The sequence below is a fragment of the Miniopterus natalensis genome, chromosome 14 (assembly GCF_054644295.1).
Source record: "Miniopterus natalensis isolate mMinNat1 chromosome 14, mMinNat1.hap1, whole genome shotgun sequence".
Lineage (NCBI taxonomy): Eukaryota > Metazoa > Chordata > Mammalia > Chiroptera > Miniopteridae > Miniopterus > Miniopterus natalensis.
In genome coordinates, this window is record NC_142094.1 from 32,249,355 (window position 1) to 32,270,088 (window position 20,734).

Below are 20,734 nucleotides of genomic sequence, written 5' to 3' on the forward strand. Positions count from 1 at the left end.
ATGCAAACTGCTTTTAACAACCTGTCTCAGTTTCCCTAATCCTCTTGTCCTGGAATTTTCTAGCTGTTACTATGCTATCACATTTCTAAGGCCTAGACCTTGCAAAATATATTCCACTCTTGTCTATAAGAGAAGAATTGCCTTTTCACTACTTTTTGTTCTACCCAAAGCTGTTAAATAAAGACCAGGGTAATGAGAAGGGGAAGGGGTACTTTATTGTCATTGGCAAATGGACTCTTAAGACTCCTGAGGAGGAGAGTAGGTAAATGACTTTGATTTGCTTGATAAGTGACTTCAATTTAAATAAGAACAAAACTTTAACACTTGACTACTTCTTCTGGGTGGGAGCCATTTCAATGCCATGTTATTCCTTGTTTTATCTTTTTTCATCATACATGTTATAATTATGAGGAAAGAAATAAAATTTCTCAACATCTTACCATACAGCAATAGTTATTTTTCATGTATATATTTCTGCATACAGACTCGGATAATTTCTCACCTACTCCTATCTGCTGTTTTATTAATGGATGCCTTTTTTGTGCATATCTTTCCTTTTTGTTTTCTATTCTTTCTTTCTTCCCCAGCACTGATGAGAGAGTCATTGATGGGCTGCCTCCTGCATGCCCCCCACTGGGGATGGAGTCCAGACCCCGGGCATGTGCCCTGACCGGGAATCGAACCGTGATCCCCTGGATCCTAGGTTGACGCTCAACTGCTGGGCCACGCTGGCTGGGCGAGAGCACACATTTTTTATTTCAAGTAAAATTAAGAAACACAAATGCTAAATGGAAAATAAAGAGGTTTTTTAAAAAACGTTTTGTATCTGAATTTTGTAATATGAGCTATAGCATTAAAAATAGGGTTTCATAGTATTATTCACTAGATAAGATTTTTAGAGAAATATAGCTGTTAAAGTTATTGAAAAGTATTTTCCCTTTGAATTTTGGGACTTTAGTCATATGATTTATCATTATTTTGTTATTTATTTTATTAGAAAATATTAAGTGTAGACACAAGTGTTCAATATACAAATTTAAGGAGTTATCTGTGTTGTTCACTTTATACACAAGGGTTGTTTTATAGCGAGAGCTCAAGACATAGCTTCATAGCACTTTTGGCTCTGCCCTTAAACCAGCATTATGATGTAATTCTGCTTGCACTTTAGCAGTCATTTATAATTAAAGTTAGTTTGAGTTTTTTTCTCAATTGAAACTCTCAGTGTATTTTGGTAGAAGAAACAGTAAATGTTTAGGTTCATAGTCCCTCTACTCTAAGTGGATTATTACTATAACAATATTCACTGTGCTTTTTCTTATATCTATGATTTCTTAGTGAATTTCATTCTATAGCAGAAATAATGTCTTTCGTTCCTTGACTGTCCATATTTTCCTTCTCTGTCAGCAAAACAAATAAATTTTATTTTCAAACAAGAGCAATACATCACTCTCATTCACTCTTTGACCTTCAGCCTCCCCTTGGCTATACAGGATTTGCTGTATCTCAGCAACCTCTTTTCTATTTTTTCATCACTGGCAGAAACAGCTCTGGAATATTGGGTAAAAATCAGAGCACCGAAGGATGTCCTGAAAAAGGGAAAGAATCACTGAGGGACTGTGAATTTACCAATTTACCAATTACCCTTTACCTGTGAAACATCTGAGATTGTATTGTTGTTGTTGTTAATCCTCACATGAGGATATTTTTTCTATTGCTTTTAAGAGAGAGTGGAAGGGAGGGAGGGGAAGAGAGAGAAACATTGATGCAAGAGAAACACGTTGACTGGTTGCCTCCAGCAGGCCCCCCGACCGTGGCCAGGGAGTGAACCCACAACCCAGGGTACAAACCCTTGGCTGGGAATCAACCTGAGACCCTTCGATGTGTCGGCCGATGCTCTAACCACAGTGCAACACTGGCAGGCCTGAGACTGTCTTTAATCTCTAGGCTCTTTTAAAACTGAACAGATGTCGTCTAATAGGTCAGTTCTGGCCCAGGCCTCATGCACAAAACTATGAATATAGAAGCTATTCCTCAGCACTTCTAAATTGATTATCTGCACACATTTTCGGCAAAACTTTCTTTCTTCCACGTCATGTCAGTTTGGCAAGTATGCTGTTTGAAAACAAATGCTCCTGTAATATGATTTATTTTAAATCAGTGGCTAAATACAATTTATGACATTTCACTATAGTTCCATTGATTTACTAGAATATCCTGAAAGCATATGTATAAACCTTCCACCTATATACATACAAACCCACAATTTTCTTATTTCAGGAAATAGCTCTATGATGCTTTTAGCGAGCTAAATACCAACAAATGCCATACATGTTGTAACAGTGGCAGATTCTTTTATTTTTAGCTCCTTATATGGCCTACATTTTCCCAATTAAAAGTTGTTCTACATTTCTGAAGAAGAAAGAAAAGTGGTTTTTCACAGGTTCTATTTTCTTTAGAGAGCTCTATCTCATTGCTGGATTTATGCTTTTGATGTAATTTAACTTATCTGTAAAAAAAGAAAATTAGGTGATTCTCTTTACATTACAGCATTCCTGTGAGGCTCAAATGAAATAAAATACAAGGTAGGCTGTAAAACTTTGCAGAAATGTGAAGTCGTATTCATGTTATACAGTTCACAGTTATCACCCACCCCTCTGCCTTCTGAGTAACGCAGGAGAAAGGCAGTGCCAACGGGATGCACTGTTTTTCACTACTAGCTGTAACAGATTAATTGATCTTGTCTTATATTTTAATCTCCTTTACAAGAGAAATCTTGTGTTTTACAATCCAGAAAGAAGTCAGTCCATCAGTTATAGATAGAGATATAATATATATCTACTACCAGAAGGAGGGAGGGAGGGAGAGAGAGAGGCTTTTATTGCAAGACAATTTTGGAGGGGTGCTAGTAAAATAGAGACTGTGGTCATATTCCTTCAGGGAACTTTCATTTTAGTTTAGAGAGACTGAACCTTACAACTTAAATAAGAGGCTTTCAGGCACTCACACATTTTATAAAGAGCATGGCATGCGGTGAATAATATGCATGCAAGAATGTGAATAAATGAAGGAGTTTTCTCAGGTAGAGTGGTCAGGGAAGGCTTCTCTGTGGAAGGGGCTTTTGAGTTGGGACCTGAGTTACGAGACAGAAGACTAAAGAAACAGCAATTGCAAAAACCCTGGAAATTGAAATGTTTGCCATATTTTATTAAGCAAAAAAATTGTGTGGAAAACTCCTATTTAACTTACTGCTTCAGGGACTTTTTAGTCTCAGTGCTCTCCTTCCTTGTAATTTAATGGATGATTGAGTGGCAGTAATTCTCATGGTTTATATGCACTACTTAGATTAATTATATCTGTCAGGGTCCAGTGAGAGAAACAGAGCACATGCCATGTACTGAAATGAAAATAATTTAATACAGGGAGCTAGTTTAGTTACAAATGGATTGGAAGTGAGATAGAGGGCGAGGAAGCAACATCAGGAAGCCTCTAACATGAATCATTTTTCCCTCAGTGTACAATCGCGAATCTACAACTATCTGTTGAATATTTGCTCATGCTAATATGAGGGAGCCATAAAAATGAACAGGGCATAGTATTTGTGCTCAAGGATCTCAGGGTCTAGTCTAAGAAATACAGCATGAGTTGGGTGGTTGGAAATAGGCAATACCTGTTCTATAAGTGTTCAGAAGCAGAAAGGATCAATTCCAGCTGGAGATTCAGGGAAATCCTCAAAAAGGAGGTGGCATTTGAGCAGATCCTTGAACTATTTTGATGGGAAATGAAAAAAGGAATAGACCTGAGGACTGTAATTGATTTATAGAGAATGTCAAATATCTTAGTTTTGGGACAGTGGTATATGAGTGGAAGCAGTGAGAAATACGGATGGAAAGGTAGTAAGCTGTAGCCAATTCTTGGAAACACTTTCAATACCAACCTTCAGAATACAGGCTTCAGGAATTGGACCATGTGTTGGTCAACGATGGCCGATAGGCCAAGTCGGAACTGATGCCTGTTTTTTGGTGGGCCCATGAGAATAGAAAGCTTTTGACAGATGAACACTTGCAATCAATTTGATGATAGAGAGCAGTAACTTCAAACTCAAATTAAGTGAAATCTTACCTTCCTCACAAAAATTATTCCATTCACCTACCTAATTAGTAGACCTATATTACAAAAAAAAGGTTATCTTATTATATTTTTTGAAGTTTGCCAATAAAAAATTTGAAACACATAGAAAAAGAAAGCCAGAGATGCTAGAGGTGAGTGAATGAGCGATACAGTAGGGGGAGGTACATTCAGGTAGGTAGGCAAAGACCAGGAACAGTGGCCTTACCCACACAGTGGTGGAAAGTCCAAGGGTTTCAAAAACCATAGTCTTTAAGGTCAGGTACTGACTTAAACTATGCCACTCTCAGGGTTTTTCACAGTTTTTATAACAATGGGTTTGTGAAAATGAAATATATAGAGCCAGGCACAAGCAGAAGATCGATAAACAGATGGTGGGCGATGTCTCACAGGAAGTAGTCGGTGCATATTCTTTTATAACCTTACTGAACAACTCTTTACGTTACATGTAAGCTTATACTGTGCTGGCCCACTCTCACAACTGAGCACTTCCTGAAGTGTTCTCCCTATGAGACATTACCCATCATCCCTGTCTTTTTTAAGACTGTGGAGAAAGAAAGAAAGGTCCAGAAGTAAGAAAGATGGACAAGAAAAGGTTAGAAGGGTATGTGATTTGCATAAATTGTTATTGTATGTAAAACTTTCCTGAGGCATTTTTCCAAAATGCAGATTATTTAGAGCTATTCACATGTACTATGATTATATTTGCTTTCTGAGATCAGGCCCAACAACTATGTGTGTTTTTTTTAATTTTAAACAAATGCTTCTGATGCAAGTATAATGGTACCTCTACTTTGAAACAGTCAATACAGTGGGAAATAAATGCATCCTATGTGAAAGACAAACTTACCACCAGGAACAGAAGGAAAAGCTATTACATAGAACTTCTGGAGAAAAATTGAAAAATTTAGCAGATGCTTCCGAGAGACCCTGTGGGCACATATCAAGAATGCCATTTGAAAGAGATTTGTGAAGCATCTATCAGTGCCCTGCGGGCATCAGCATCCAGAGTTACCAGCAGCTCCCCTGTAGTGGTTTAAGGTAGTAGTCCTGTTGCAAGTACAAAATAGAAGTCTGAAAACAAGCCCGGGTCATACTCCTTTCAAACATTAAAAACAAGTGTTTCAGTTGGTGGTTCCACAAAATAATCCAAGTCTTGCAGTGTCTTTCAGGGTGCTGGAGGATTGAAATGCTGCTAATGGTTTAGTTTTGGGAAACTTGTATTCTGTTTGTGATTCAGAAGCTAGCTGTGGGAGTTAAGTAAGTGTGCATGGGAAATCATGTTATAGGCTGTTATTATACGTGCTCTGCCAAGTGTTTTTACTGCTCAGCGAGGCAGATACAATCCCATCAAGCCTATCTATCAAAAACTGAACCTTTATTTTTGCTCACTTTATATTTTTAAGAAATTCAGGTGATAAGAGCTCTATAAAGCATTAGAACCTGATTGTACTGGTGCATCCTGCTGTGAATTTCCATTTTAGTGTTGTTTTGTAAAATTTACATTTCTTAAGGAAAGGCCTGCGTAATCTTTACAATTCTTCTCCTAGCTGTTTAGGTCATGTGGAATAACTCTGGGGTGAGGCATAGGTCCTGTTGGTAACAAAAGGATGCTTTTTGTTCACCCAACTTCCAATAACATGAAAGGAATCAAAAGTTTAAGGTATTTTATGTTCCAAGTCAACATCCAGTAGAATAAGTTGTCTTTTCAGTGCTTGCTATATAATATATATGATGATACTTTCCATCCAAAATTACTTGTACATGTTCCCCACTTTATTAATTTCAGGAATATTTGTACAAAAAAATAGTGGGAGTATGGGTGTAATTACTGCTAGTGTGCTTTTCCTTTTTCTTTTTTTAATTGATTTTTTTAGAGATAGAGGAAGGGAGAGTGATAGATAGAAACATCAATGAGGGGGAAAACATCATCAATCAGCTGCCTCCTGCACAGCCCCTCCTGGGGACTGACCCTGCAACCCAGGCATGTGCCCTGATTGGGAATCAAACCTCTTGGTTCCTAGGTTGACGTGCAACCACCAGAACACACTGGCAGGGCAAGTCTACTTTTCTTAAAACTGATGCACAAGTAGATTCTATGTTTAAGAATTTCAATATATCAGGTTAAATATAACTGGAAAATGCCTCAAAAAGTTAAAGATAGATCTTTCTTATGACCCAGTGGTTCCACTTTTTGGGATATATCCAAAGAAACCCGGTACACTAATTCAAAAGAATATATGCACCCCTATGTTCATCGCAGTGTTTTTTTTACAATAGCCAAGATTTGGAAGCAGCTGAAGTGTCTACTAGTAGGTGAGTGGATAAAAAAAGCTGTAGTACATTTATACCATGGAATACTGCTTGGCCTTGAAAAAGAAGGAAATTTTATCTTTCGCAACAGCATGGATGAACCTGGAGAGTATTAACCTAAGTGATATAAGCCAGTCAGAGAAAGACAAGCACCATGTGATTTCACTTATATGTGGAACCTAATGAACAAAACAAACAAACAAAATAGAAACAGACTCATAGAGAAAATATACTGACAGCTTTTAGAAAAGGGTGATATTGGGGTGCTGGGTGGAAAAGGTGGAGGGGATAAGCAAAGAAAAAAATTGACACAGCAACAGTATGGTGATTACCAGAGGGAATGGGGAGCTGGGGGAGGTACAAGAATGTATAGGGGGGTTAAATGGTGATGGAAGGAGCCTTGACTTTGGATGGTGAACACAATGCAATATAAAGATGATGTATTATAGAATTGTACACCTGAAACCTATATAATTTTATTAACCAATGTCATCCCAATAAGTTCAATAAAATTTTTTTAAAATCATTGTAGACATGAAAAATTTTAAAAACAGTATATATTGTAAGAGAAATATAGGCTCATCAGGTTTTCAAAGGAAATCAAATTTTATGCAGATGTACATTCAAGAAAGAAGAGGGACAGCAAAGAAAGTTTTTAAAACTAATTTTACTTCAGTTAAAAAAAAAGCAGGTTAAAGTTTCCATCACAGTTAGAGAATATTGTCTTTACTCTTCAACTTTCTTGATAGGCTGTAAAGCACTGAAGTTTAAACATTGAAACCATAACATTTGAAAGTAAATATAATTCGGTATTTATGTAACTTTTAGATGGTGAGAGACTCTTTAGGCAGATATGAAACGGGGAAAAAAGGATCTATTTGAGCATATACAAATGCCAAGCTTCTAGCTGTCAAACACAAATAACAGTTAAAGGGAATCAACAAACTGAAAATATTTGTAAGACTGATGACAAAGTGTTGATTTTTGTGCTATGCACATATGTCATGGAAATAGAATTTTAAAACTCAAAAATTAAAAAAGAAAATAGACTAAGTAAATAAACAGAAGAGACACAGATAAATATATCAAATAAACTATGCTAGCAACCAAAGAAATACAAAATTAAACCTTATACTTAGCAGTACTCTAGACATATATCACCCTCAATATTGACAAGTGGGTGTGGTTATAAGCACTCGCACACCACTGAAGAGGAAATACATCATTACAATCTTTCTGAAAAGCCATCTGGCAATTTGTATAAAGGAGTTCAACGTGTCCTCATTCCTTGATCCAAAAATTCCACCTTCTGGCATTTAACTTATGAATATAGTTAAAGACACAACAGAATAATGAATACATTATGTTACCAAAGCAATACGTTACCAAATGTTACTTATGTTACTGAAACAATATAAGCAACTTAAATGTACAAGTATAGAGCCTAACATAACATTAGTGGAAGGTGAACATTATTGCAAATTGTGCCTTTAAAGCATATTTATTGTTTTACAACAGTGATTATGATATAATCAACAACATTTATATATGCAAAATGGTGAAATATCACATGTGTAAATAGACAGTATGATAGGTAAATGATAAATATTGATGGAAAATACCTCAAAATATTAATAATGGTTACCACTGGGTTGTAGAATTTTAAATATTTTTACTTTGCATGTCTCTGTACTTGCAAGATATTCTAGGATTTTTTTTATCAGAAAGACAAAGAATAATATTTATGTTATTTCCTTATACAGTTTTCCATTGCCAGCTATATGAATATTAAACTGCACTGTTTTTAAAGCACTTTTATGATTCTCCTCAAAATTTCCCTAAATTATATTTAGAAATTTATTTTTTTATCAGCAATTTTTTAGCACTGTTATCCAGCCTGTATCAGGTGCAAATATATCCTTTATCTTTACCAATCTCACCTTGGATTCATGGATCAAAAGTTGCTTTATTCAAATTGCACAAGCTTGAATATCTCTGATTCTTGGTATTTTGAATAATACTTGAAGATGTGTTTTCTCTCAGGGCTCTCTCCATATTTATTGATACATGTTTTATAAACACTTTTCTAAATTAATTTGTTACATGTGCTTTGAATTCCCAACAGCATGACTGAGATCTTCAGAGTTCCACAACTCTTACCCAATTTATTGTATGCTGCTCACAAAATTAGGTTTTTGCACACAAGTGTTTAATAATTTATATATCTCATCTAAGTACTAATAAAGTAAGGAGTTATAACAGAATTTCTATAATCAAAGAGTAAGAAATGAGTTTATAAATTGGACATAAACTGTAATGTGTGGGATTCTACAGAAAATAATTTCACTGAAGCTTTCTTTAATAAAGTAAAATGAAATGTTCATTTTAAGTGAATATTCAACTCCCTGATGTACTATCTTAAATTATATTTAAGTGTAATCATTAAATAATTCAAAATCTTGGTTTACAATTAAATAGTAATGATAGAGAGTCCCCCTTCATGCTCTCAAATATTTGATCAATTATGCAATTTTACATAAAACCTTTAAAATTCATGGCACTTTTGAGCCCATATCTGTGTATTTTGATACAATCTCCTGACCACATTATTTTTCCCTCTAGTTGTATGTAGTAACTTTGAGTTATAAAAAAATATTCACCAAAATATCAGTATGTGTATTTGAATGGCCTCCAGAAACCCAAGAACAAGGCTGTGGTCTAAGGGGGTCAAGAATACTTTAAATAATTAAAAAGAGATGCTTTTTTCCAACAGTTCTTGAGTGCCTGTGTGTCACACTTGTTTCTGGTGCTACAGATCCAAGAGAAAATAGACCTCATTCCTGCTCTCAACAAAGTTATAGGCAAGGACACTCAGACACACAGTTAATAAAAGTGTTTGATAAATTTTGATATGGATGAGCACAATATTCTCTGTATACACAATATTCACAAGAAAGAACATTTCAAAACATCTAAAATTTTTTCAAACAATCTCAATATTTCTGCCACTTGAAAAAAGCAAAACTAATCAAAAAAGAAACAGAAATAGCGTTTTAGCCGCTTAAGGGAATGTGTAAATATATGCCTGTGTCTCTATGAGAGCATGTGTTAACATGCTTGATTGGTCCTTTCTGTGTCGGTTAACATATAGAGACTAAAAGGCATCTGGCTAAATATTTTCACAAGCTTATTGGAAAGAAGTACATATTCAGCATATTATGAAATGAGAATAACAATGTCTACTAAATTGTCTTTCATGTAGTCTAAATCTTATTATTTTGGTAAAGAAAGTATATGACAGTTTAAAATACAAACTGGATACTATGTTTTTAAAAAGATTATTGAAAAAGAATTGTCTAAGTGTAAAGAATATAAAATTAAAGAAAGTAATTGAATGAATAAATAATAAATTTAATAATTTAGATATTAAATTATACAGTTTTCTAAAATTTTAAATCCATTATCAGTGCTGAAATGTATTTATAGTCGATAGTGAAGTTTTTACTATTTTAACATTACTATCCACTTTCTAAATACTATACAATTATTATTTGATTAAAGTATAGACCACAAATCTAAGCAATGATTAGTCTATTATTATATAAATAGAACCGTGGACATTTGAAACAGTCAGAATTTAGAATTATAGTAATTGAGGTATTTTTTTTTAGGCTTCTATGCCAGAACACATAAGGTTCTATGAGCTCAGTTTACCTTTCCAGGATTCTCTCTGAAATTATTATTTCTTGGGTTTTCCACTGTAACAGGGGAAGGCTTTCTATAGACCACTCTTGGAAGTTGCTATAATGTGTTCATTTAATTTAAAACATTTCAGCAGGTTCAGTGTAATGTTATATATACGTTACTCATATGAAGACATCATTCGAATACTGCCCCATTGATTCCTATGATAAATGATAGATAATAGTTCACATTGGTGAAAGGAAAACATTTTAAAATATAAGACTTGGCTATTTTTTTAATATACAGTCTATCCATGCATAAAACAAATTTGAGTACCACATGAATTATGCACAAAAGCAATACTTGATAGTTTTATATTTCTTTGGATAAAATTATCTACAGAAAATTCAAAATTTATTGATACCTCTCCTCTTTGCTTTCCTTTTAGGACAGATTCCTAGTCTAAAGTTCTATGTATGTGATTACTGTGTCTTTTTATGTTGACTTGGAGGACACCATGCTCCCTCTTCAGATCCAAAACTAACTAGCCTATGGCGTTATATTACAAATATTAAAACCTGAGCTTAACTACAGGCTCAGTTGACACCTAGCTGTCCAAACTAAAATATCTGAATGTCAGTTTTACATGAGGTATTAGGAATGCAGCTGAGTTAAACTCTCTAAATTTTTTTTCAGGAAGAACTGAACCCCATCATTGTTACCCCACCAATCCAGGCCATTGACCAGGACCGGGACATCCAGCCGCCGTCAGACAGGCCAGGCATCCTCTATTCCATCCTTGTTGGTGTGTATCTGCAACCTTTTAAACTCTCGGCTATCACTCTGGAATCATGCACAAAATAAAAGGTCTCAAATCAAAGTAAACACTTTTAATAACGAATGTTTTTTCTTTATGGAAATTCTTGTTTTTTTAAAGTATAAATACATTTAAAAATAATTTTGCTTTCTCAGAATCAGTTTCAGTGAAATGTGTAAAAGAACAAAGAGAAGAACTTTTATTGAAAAAGCAAAACAACTTTAAAAAAATAAGAGATTAATCTACATATTGGTATTTTTCTCAGTATCACCTCATACAGAATTCTCTAAAAAACTGAAAAACTTACACTGTTTGCTCTACCAGTATTTTATCATGGATGGATACAATTACATAATTCTGAAAATATATGACTGAATTAAATAAGGGTATTGTGAGCCATATGGGAGAAAGAGAAATATCATAATTAGCCCAAGGGCACATAATACATTATACCCCTGGCTAATTTTCCCTTGAAAAATTTCACAGAAGCAGCCTTAATCCATTCCTGTGCGTATACCGCTAATTGTACCAAAAGCAAAAATGATGAGAACTTGATTATGCTACTCAAATTGCTTTTGCTAAAATATGGATGCTGCTGCTTTGCAAGGTTTTTAGTCCCTAGGTAGACAGATGCATCTCAGACAGACCATACATCTCTTGATGAAGAAAGAGTTGCTTTTTAAGTATGCTTGAAAATAACTATTCAGAGGAATTCAACATTACCCTCAGCCTCTTCCTATCCCCATGCCCTGGGCTGTGTGTGTGTACACATACACAAGAACACAACATCCTGCAGACAGTAGACAGATTTAAAAATATGATGCTGTAGCCTACTTACAAACGCTGTCTGAAATGAAAATTCAAGTAATTCTCTCCCAAGCCTTTGGTCTCCAGAACTACGCGCATGTCACACAACCTTTGCTGAAATTAGACTATTAAATTTTTAAAACGTCCTTATGAACATAAACATAAGCCTCTTTTAAAATATATATATATCTTTATTGATTTCAGAGAGAGGAAGGGAGACAGAGAGAGAGAAACATCAATGAGGAGAGAGTCATTGATCGGCTGCCTCCTGCATGCCCCCTACTGAAATGGAACCCGCAACCCGGGCACGTGCCCTGACCGGGAATCAAACTGCGATCTCCTGGATCCTAGGTCGATGCGCAACTGCTGAGCCACGCCGGCTGGGCTCTAGTTGCTTTTATGATTATCTTTTTTGTCTCTCTTTTGAGTTTGATTATAACGTGTTTTGGTTTGAGTCTTTGATGTCATCTTATATGGATTTCATTCAGCTTCTTGGATGTTTATATTTATGTCTTTCATCAAACTTGGGAAATTTTGGCTAAAATTTCTTCAAATATTCTCTCTGCCCTTTTCTTTCTTCTCCCCCTGGATCTCTAACAAGGTATATGTTGGTTTGCTTGATAATGTTCTCAGGTCTATTGGGCACTGTTCACTTTTGTTCAATCTCTTTTTCTTTCTATTTATTTATTTATTTAGTTAGTTAGTTAGTTAGTTAGTTAGTTAGTTAGTTAGTTATTTCCTTGCTCAGACTCAATAAATGCCATTGTCCTATCTCTAAGGTCATTTATTCTTACCTGCTCAAATCTATCTTTGAACCTTCTGGTGAATTTTTTATTTCAATTATACTTTTCAGCTACAGAATTTCTTTTTAGGTTTTCTGTCTATTGACATTTCCATTTTGTTCATACGTCATTTTCATCACTTTCTCTACATTTCCTTTAGTTCTTTGAGCATCTTGAAGACAGTTGTTTTAAAGCCTTTGTCTAGTATGTCATTTATCAGGTGTTTTTCAGGAGCAGCTTCTGTTGATTAATTTATTTGTTTCTTGAATGCGCCATGTTTTCCTGTTTCTTTGTACATCTTGTGGTTTTGTTATTGTTGTTGAAAACTGCACATTTGAACCTAATAACGTGGTAAGTCTAAAAATCAGGTTCTCCTATTTCCCCAGGTTTTGCTGTTTAATTTTTGTTTATTTATTTTTTATTATAAACTTAAAGTTTATAGCTGTAAACTTAAGGTCTTTTCAAATATTTTGAGGCCATACCTTTCTAGGCATGAACAGTGACTTTTTTATCTACCCCTCCCCGATATATGCTTGCTTTTGAATGTTCTGGTCTTTAATGGCTGGTTTTCAGAAGTGAAAAAAATGATAAAAATAAAGGGAGGAAAAGACTGCTGGTCATTTAAATCCCTTGGGATGTATTTTAGCTTAGAAGGAGGGATTTGCAGCGAGAGATGCAACAATGACTGCCTGCACTTCTGAAAGCAGAAACAGCAAACACTTACCAGTATAGTTCTCTGCAATGTGGAAATCAGGGTCCTTTTTGCCAGGTCCTGGCTCCCAGAAGGAGGGTGCAAGTTGCTCCAGGAACATGTATACAGGTTCGGGATTGGGTAAATGCTACTGTGCTCAGAGCTTTAATTGACAGTAATTAATCACAATTTCCTGCCCAACCCCTCCCCAGGAAGTTTCAAGGCTTTAATAGACTTCAGAGTTCCAAAATAGTTACATCAGACAGATACTACCAATATAATTGTTGTCTAAGTGAAAACATGGATTCCTGGTCCTTCTTATACTGCCATCTCCCCAGAATCCTTCAATACTAATGTAATTTGGATAGATTATGCCAAATTCTCTATTGGAAGTTTTGTCACACTCTTTTACCAACATCAGAAATGCCTGAAAGTGCGTGTTTTCTCAAAGACTCACCAACAGATTGTGGTGTCCAGCATGGAACATTGCTAATCTAACAGTAAGAATTGGAATTTCAGTGTGGTTTTAATTTGAATTTTTTATTCTTATGCATAAATGTGAACATCTTGGTTTATGGTCAAGAGTCATTTGTCTTTCTCTTTCTGTGAACTTTCTGTTCACTCTCTAGTCCAAATCTGTTTTATATGTATTGTGGATCATTTTTGTTTCTTTTCTAATCTGTAAATCTTCATATGTCAGGGAAATGAATCTTTTGTCTCTGATGTAAATTACAACTATTTCCCCTGTTTTGTTGCTTGTGGTTTTACTTTGTTTATTGTATCTTACCATGTAATTGTGTAATGTCATCAAAATTATCTCTCTTTTCACTTATTGCCTTTTGATTTTGAATCAGAGTTAGAAAAAATATGTCTGCTCTTATATGAGAGTAGAATTCATCCATGTTTTTATCTATTACTAGCACTTGTGTTGTTTTCCTGTTTATTGTACATTAATATCTTCTCCTTTTGGAGTTTACTCTAGTATAGTGTATGAAGAGTGGATGCAATTTGATCAGTTTCTGTATGGTTCTTTTATTAGGTAAAACTTATTAAAAAATCATTTTTTCTATTTTGAAATCACTATTATCAGATGCTAAATTTTTATGCACAATTTTGACTAATTCTAAATTTTCAAGTCTATTTTATTGGTATAAGTATTTTGTTTTTGTTTGTTTTTCTCTTACATAATACCCAGGAGAATTAATTTCCTTTCTCAGCATTGAAGCAAAGGAGTAGTAGCAATTAATTCATTTTTTGATATTTGGATTCTGGCAAACTGGATTGAATGCAGGTTCTATGTTATATAGTCTCTTTGACCTTGGACAAGTTATGTAATATCTCAAAGCTCTTCAATAATTGAAGCCATGTTATTTTATTCTTGTGGTTATTGTTTGGCCAAATGCTTATACTCTACAGTTACATGATTTGATGTTTACTTTTTCTTCTTATTTTTATTACAGTAAAAAGGCTGTAATAATGTTTCAGTATACAAAGGTAAATGATACAATTGAAGGACTTTCTACAGGAAGAAATGTATTTCAACTCACTAAAATATCTACATTGAAGAAATATCACTTCTAGACATTAAGAGTATCATGAAAATATTTTATGTAGTATTTAATTTTTTTTTAATTTGATATAACTGATGTAATGAGTTTGATACTCATCTTAAGAAAAATATTTGCCCAACTGGAACAGAATATGCTGATTTTAATTTCCAAGCATCTTGATATTTGGTACAAATTACCAGTCATTGTTTATTACAAGATATGTTGAAAGACCATGCAGGCAATAATTAAGATTTATGCACCATTAAAATACAGTTTTAGAATTCAAAAATTTGCTCTCTATACACTTAATATCTCTTTTTATGTGATGAAGTTTCAAATAATTAAAGAGTTCTCTTAATAAAAGATATTTGGAAAATCATCCAAACATAACATATTTTTCATCTCTTACTCATAAACTAATTAATTATATACCACTTTCACATCTGCTTTCCCTAGACTGCATAATTTTGAAACTTAATTTACTAATGAAATTGTAATTTTGTTCCTCAGTTAATGAAGGGAAATAGATATAACAGATACACATATTGCTTATTGTTCTCAATTATGTGCTGAACTCTCACTGTCTTTCAGGGACTCCTGAGGATTACCCACGGTTTTTCCATATGCATCCTAGGACTGCAGAACTTAGTCTCCTGGAGCCAGTAAATAGAGACTTTCACCAGAAATTTGATTTGGTTATTAAGGTAAATTAATTTCTTATTTCCTTGTGTTTATAAATTGCTAATCAGCAAACCTGTAGAGGTGACTTAAGCACTTTGATGTTATAAAAATTAAAATTAATTTGGACAGCAATGAGCCATTTTTTTATTTAAAAAGTAAAGTGTGGCAGTTTTAATTCATTGTTGCTTTTCTTTAAAATAACTTTTTATATTACAATGTGATTCGAATACTGAATATTTTTGTATGTAATAAATGCTCTGGTCAAACGAATATAATTCTACATTCTACACTTTATTACATCTTCTAATATTTATTCTTTTTACTAAAAGGAATTAATTTTTATTCATGAAAACTTAACCATGAATATATTTAAAATGTGCATTGATTTATATTTTTATTTTTATACAATATTATTTTTATATGTGCCTCTAACATAAAAAGAAAAGATCTCACTTGTCTAGAAAAATTTTTTAGTATATGTCTCACTTTTTAAAATTTTGATAGATGATCCTAGACTAGAAAAATTTTCAAAGGTAGGGGAATCCATTTGCCATTATAATTTTGGTATAATAATATTTCTTAAAAAAAATGAAATAAAGTAAGTCTACTGTGTGTTTTATAGCTTCTTCATATCTACATATACCAAAAAGGCTATAGAAATGCAGCCTTATGGAATTTTTAAAATTTAATATTAGTAAAGAAAAAAGAAATAAGGTAAGGAAGCTTACTGAGCAGGTGCACTGTACATGGTGTTTTATGTACATTTTTATTGAATTATAGCCATAACCTTAGTAGTAAGATAATTAGTATAAAAGTGGAAACTAAAGCTTAGAGAGGGTAGTGGTTGGCTCAGAGTTACATCACTAATAAGCAGCAAAACTGAGATTCAAATTTAGGTCTATCCAAGCTAAAGCCATACTTATTTAACTTCACCCAAATATATAGTTGCTTAGAAATGGTTGTCTGGTTTAACTCTCTGTCAGTGAAACTACAAACAATAATACATAGACAAGCATTTAAAGTTGCATCTAATTAGGACATACTTTTAGAACCTCCTTATATTATACGTTCCAGATCTTGTGTTTATTTAGTGGTTATTTGTCCTTAAAAAATGTATAGCCTAGAAGGGAAATAGTCATATAACCCAATAAATCAAATATAACAAACACATCCGCGGCTAACAGAAAGACACGTAGGTGCTGATAAAGAATAGAATAGGTGCATTTAAATGAATCTGAGGACACAGGGAAGATTTTCTGGAGATTGCCGCAAGCCATATTTTGCTGTATGGGAAGTGTTTGGCCAATGAATAAAAGGTGGGAAATATGTTTGAACATAAGGAAGAGCAGAAGTACAGCTTGGAGGCATGCTGTAGCAGGCTCCGAGCAGTTAACAGGGAAATGAGCTATAAACCAGACCAACGGGAGAGCCTTCTGTGCCATTGCAGTTTCCTTGGATTTCATTCAGTGGGGGTTTAGGAGTCATTTAACAAAGAAAGACTCCTTTTATCACTTGTACATAATGGTCATGCATGAGATACATTCATCTTCTTGCACTGACTACATTTATTTATTATGGGACTGTATAAAACTCAAAAATGTGTGTCTGCTGTCTACCATCTATCTACCTGGCGTTCTGTGGTGCTGCTCTCTGTGGGAATTGAGAAACTTGAAAAAGCACTGTTTCCAAACACCCTCATTTGAAACCTGAAATCAATTCTCTTTCTTCACTGTCAAAGTCAGTTGTCCTAGTGTACCCGGTTACAGTAAAACTCAGTCCATGCATTGTAGAAATACAAATCATTTAGAATAAAATGCAAGTATTTTTAAAAAAATAATGCTTTATATTTTAATGGAAGTTTTTGCAAATATTATTAGATCAAAATTACCACATTTTGTGTGCAATCAAGAGGATAGTAAGCAAAAGTATCAATCTGTAAGAATCATAGTGGGCCACCTGTTTGAATAATAGCGGAATATTGTGGCTTGTGGGGGTTCCGTTGGATGGCTTCAGCCTGGGAGTCCTCTTCTGAAGTGAAACTTTCACCTTCGTCCCTTGTCCTGGTTTTAATAATGCTGCGTTTTTCATTGGCCATAAAAGTTCTTATTGGATTTGATCCCAATTTCTGTATTGGAAGCTAAAATAAAATAAAATAAAGTATCTTCTCCTAGACTTTGAAGAATTCTTCTTTAAAGAGCTGCATGTTCATCTAACCACTGGCGAGTGTCATGAATTAGAGATTTATCATCTTCACGTTATCTCTTTCTTCCAGTGATTTATGCAGTATTCTGACAAATAAAGTATAAAGGTGAAGCTGAAAGGACAAAACGAGTAGTTCTCTGACTTTAGAATATTAAAGGAGTAAAATATGTCAGTTAAAAGAGTCAAAAATGTTCCAGATCAAATCTATTACAAATTTTAAGTAATAATCGTTTAATCATACTTTACAATGAAATACATATTTTAAATAAGAATTTGACATCTGGTGTGCCCCTTAGAGTTCATATTTCTGCCTTTTGCCCTTGTATAATTATTCATAGTACCTCTTTCACTCCCCAAAATGCCCCAGTTTGGATGAAATGTTACGTGATCACCATAGTTATAAGCATGAAACACCTATGATACAGAAATATGAAATCACATTTTAGATTCTAGGTGATAACGAATTAGTTCATGCATGGAGTGTTGATAACCAAGCCCGGAAAAAATCACGTTCATTATTGGAAGTGCGCCGTTTCTAAAATATGTTATTACTGATAGCAAGGGATGCGGTGTCCAAGACTAGGACAGAGCACATTGAGTGAGAATAGTAATAAGATAAAATAAGTAATAGATCAGAGCCCTAGGGCCTGAGACAAATTGGAAATTATTGAAGGGTTTTAATGAAAGAAGTGAAGTGATGTGGCTCTTGCGTAACAAAAACACTAATTTGCAATTAGGGAACAGGCTACTGGCAAGGGTAGAAGCAGATGCATAAATTAAAATGATCCAAGTGAAAATGATAATAGGTAGGATTAAGGTGGTAAGGGCAGAAGAGGTGAGTAGTTAGATCCTGCATATTTTTCAAAGTTACAGTCAGTAAAACGTCCTTATTGATTAGCTGTGCAGTATGAAAGGAAGCCAGGAGTACAGGTGACCCCCAGGTTCTTGGCTTGAACAACTGAAAGAACAGAGCTGCTATAAAGTGGAGAAGACTGTGGAACAGGTTTGTGATGGGGAAGGTGAGAATTCCGTTTTCGGTGAGGTTACATCTGAAGTGTTTATTAGATGCCCAGGCAGTGCTGCTATGTACTCTGTTGGGTATAGATTCTGGAGTTCAGAGGAGAGGTTCAGGCTGGAGACATAAATTGGGAGTTGTGGTATTAACATTTTTAAGCCTTGAGAAGAGAAGACAACTGAAACCTGACTCCCAGGCCACTCCAGTTTTAAGAATTTGGGGAAAATGGTAGAAATGACCACATGAGAATGAGAAGAAATGCATAATAACGTTGGAAGAAAACCGAGAGAAACTGTTGTCATGGAAGGCTAGTGAATCACATTTTACATGCCGGAGATAGGCCAGGTAAGATGAGAATTGAAAATAACTGTTGCTTCAGCAATGTAGTTATCACTTGTGATTTTGACAAGAACGGCAGTATTTGAGCAGTGGGGTCAAAGCCTGATGGAAGTTTGACTTAGGAAAAATTGTGAAGGGTGAGAATAGACAGAGTAAGATGAAAGAAGTGGGCACTAAGATGCACAACAGATAGTTCCTGACATTCAGAGGAAAAGTAATTTCTTTATTTTTTTTCCTAGAATTTACTTAAATGACTTGCTCTGCCCCATTTCCTCGTTTCCCCCTAAATTATTTTATCTACTTGACAGACTTCATATTAGAGATTGGGGGGTTTGTTAAATTGCTTGCCACCAGCCAGGAGGAAGAAAGTTATTCTGTATCCTCAGTCCTCTAGTGCGAGGAGCTAAGAGATTATCCACACTTGCTTGTTTAATATTGAAAATGGAGTGATTTGTCTCTTTCAATGTTTTGCCCTCCAAAGTAACTAAATAGTATATTTTTTATACTTCTGCTTGTTTGGCTTTAGTTTCACTTTGGTCTCATTACCGAAAATGGGACTCATGCCCAGAAATTCTCCAAACAAAAGTTGGCTTTTAAATATAATGTTTAACCTGTAACTGCAGACTGTATAGATATAAATAATGTTATAGAATAAAATTATTTTTTAAAATACTACCTTGTTTTACTCAGCCTGCTTTTTTATACTTATCTCATACACTAGTGATTATAGTAGGACAAATTAAGTTAGATTTTTATGAATTCCCATTTATATTACACCTAAGAAGAGTATTGGATGAAAGACTTGATGCATGGACCCATTAAAGAACAAAGTATAATAGCATTAATTTGTCTTAAGTGCCATATTTTAACTCTAATTCAATCTGGAGTATCTATGTTATTAATATTTTTTCCTGCCACTAATCTCTCCCATCAGCCTACATTTGGATATTAATTTGTATTCTCTAAATTACAGAATCCTGTGGTGAATTTCCCTGTGCAGCTTCTCATGAATCAGGAGACTTGTGTCTGGGCCCTCATCTCTCTTTCACTTACATGTGGTGTGGCCTTGAACACAAAACTAGCCTTTTGCTTCCCCGTTATTACAGAAGTATGTTTTCACATTTAGAGAGGCAAACTAGCACAGGGGTAAGACACAGACATCTAATTAGCATCTCTGAAACACCTAACAGAGGACCAACCATGTAGTAGCAAACCAAAAATATTAGTCATATTAATAGCAAACTAAGGTCAGGGTAGTAACAGACAAGCTTTCACATGTTTTTTTTTTTTTTAATTATGGGTATTTGGCCCAGGAGTTATAGCTCAGTGGTGGAATGTGGGCCAGGAATCAAGAAGCCACAGGTCAACTCCAGGTTGGCACATGCCTGGGTTTCGGGCTTGGTCCCCAGTATGGGGTGTGCAGGAGGCAACCAATGGATGATGTTTCTCTCTCATAGATGTTCCTATCTCTCTATCTCTTTCCCTTCCTCTTTCTCTAAAATAAAAATCAATAAAGATATGGGGATTTGGATTGTTTTCATAGATCTAATTTGACTTTTATTTCTTTTTTATTGATTCACCTTTTCATCATGCAGATAATACATTTTTTTCCTGGCTTCACTGCTGGCAATAAAAATTAACAACATATGAGCTGAATGTAAAATATAAGCTTCTTTTGCTGTTGCAGAATGTTTCCTGCTTACCCCTCCACATTCATAAACTGTGTTT

General features: G+C 34.6%; 1 protein-coding gene across 1 annotated transcript in view; it reads left to right on the forward strand.

Moving 5' to 3' along the window:
- The window catches only part of PCDH15 (protocadherin related 15), a 900,353-nt gene that overhangs the window by 663,068 nt on the left and 216,551 nt on the right, over positions 1 to 20,734 (forward strand). Inside the window, exons 13-14 of the mRNA XM_087824418.1 lie at positions 10,819 to 10,927; positions 15,361 to 15,473. Of these exons, the coding sequence (XP_087680544.1) occupies positions 10,819 to 10,927; positions 15,361 to 15,473 (222 nt within the window). The remainder of the gene's footprint in view (positions 1 to 10,818; positions 10,928 to 15,360; positions 15,474 to 20,734) is intronic.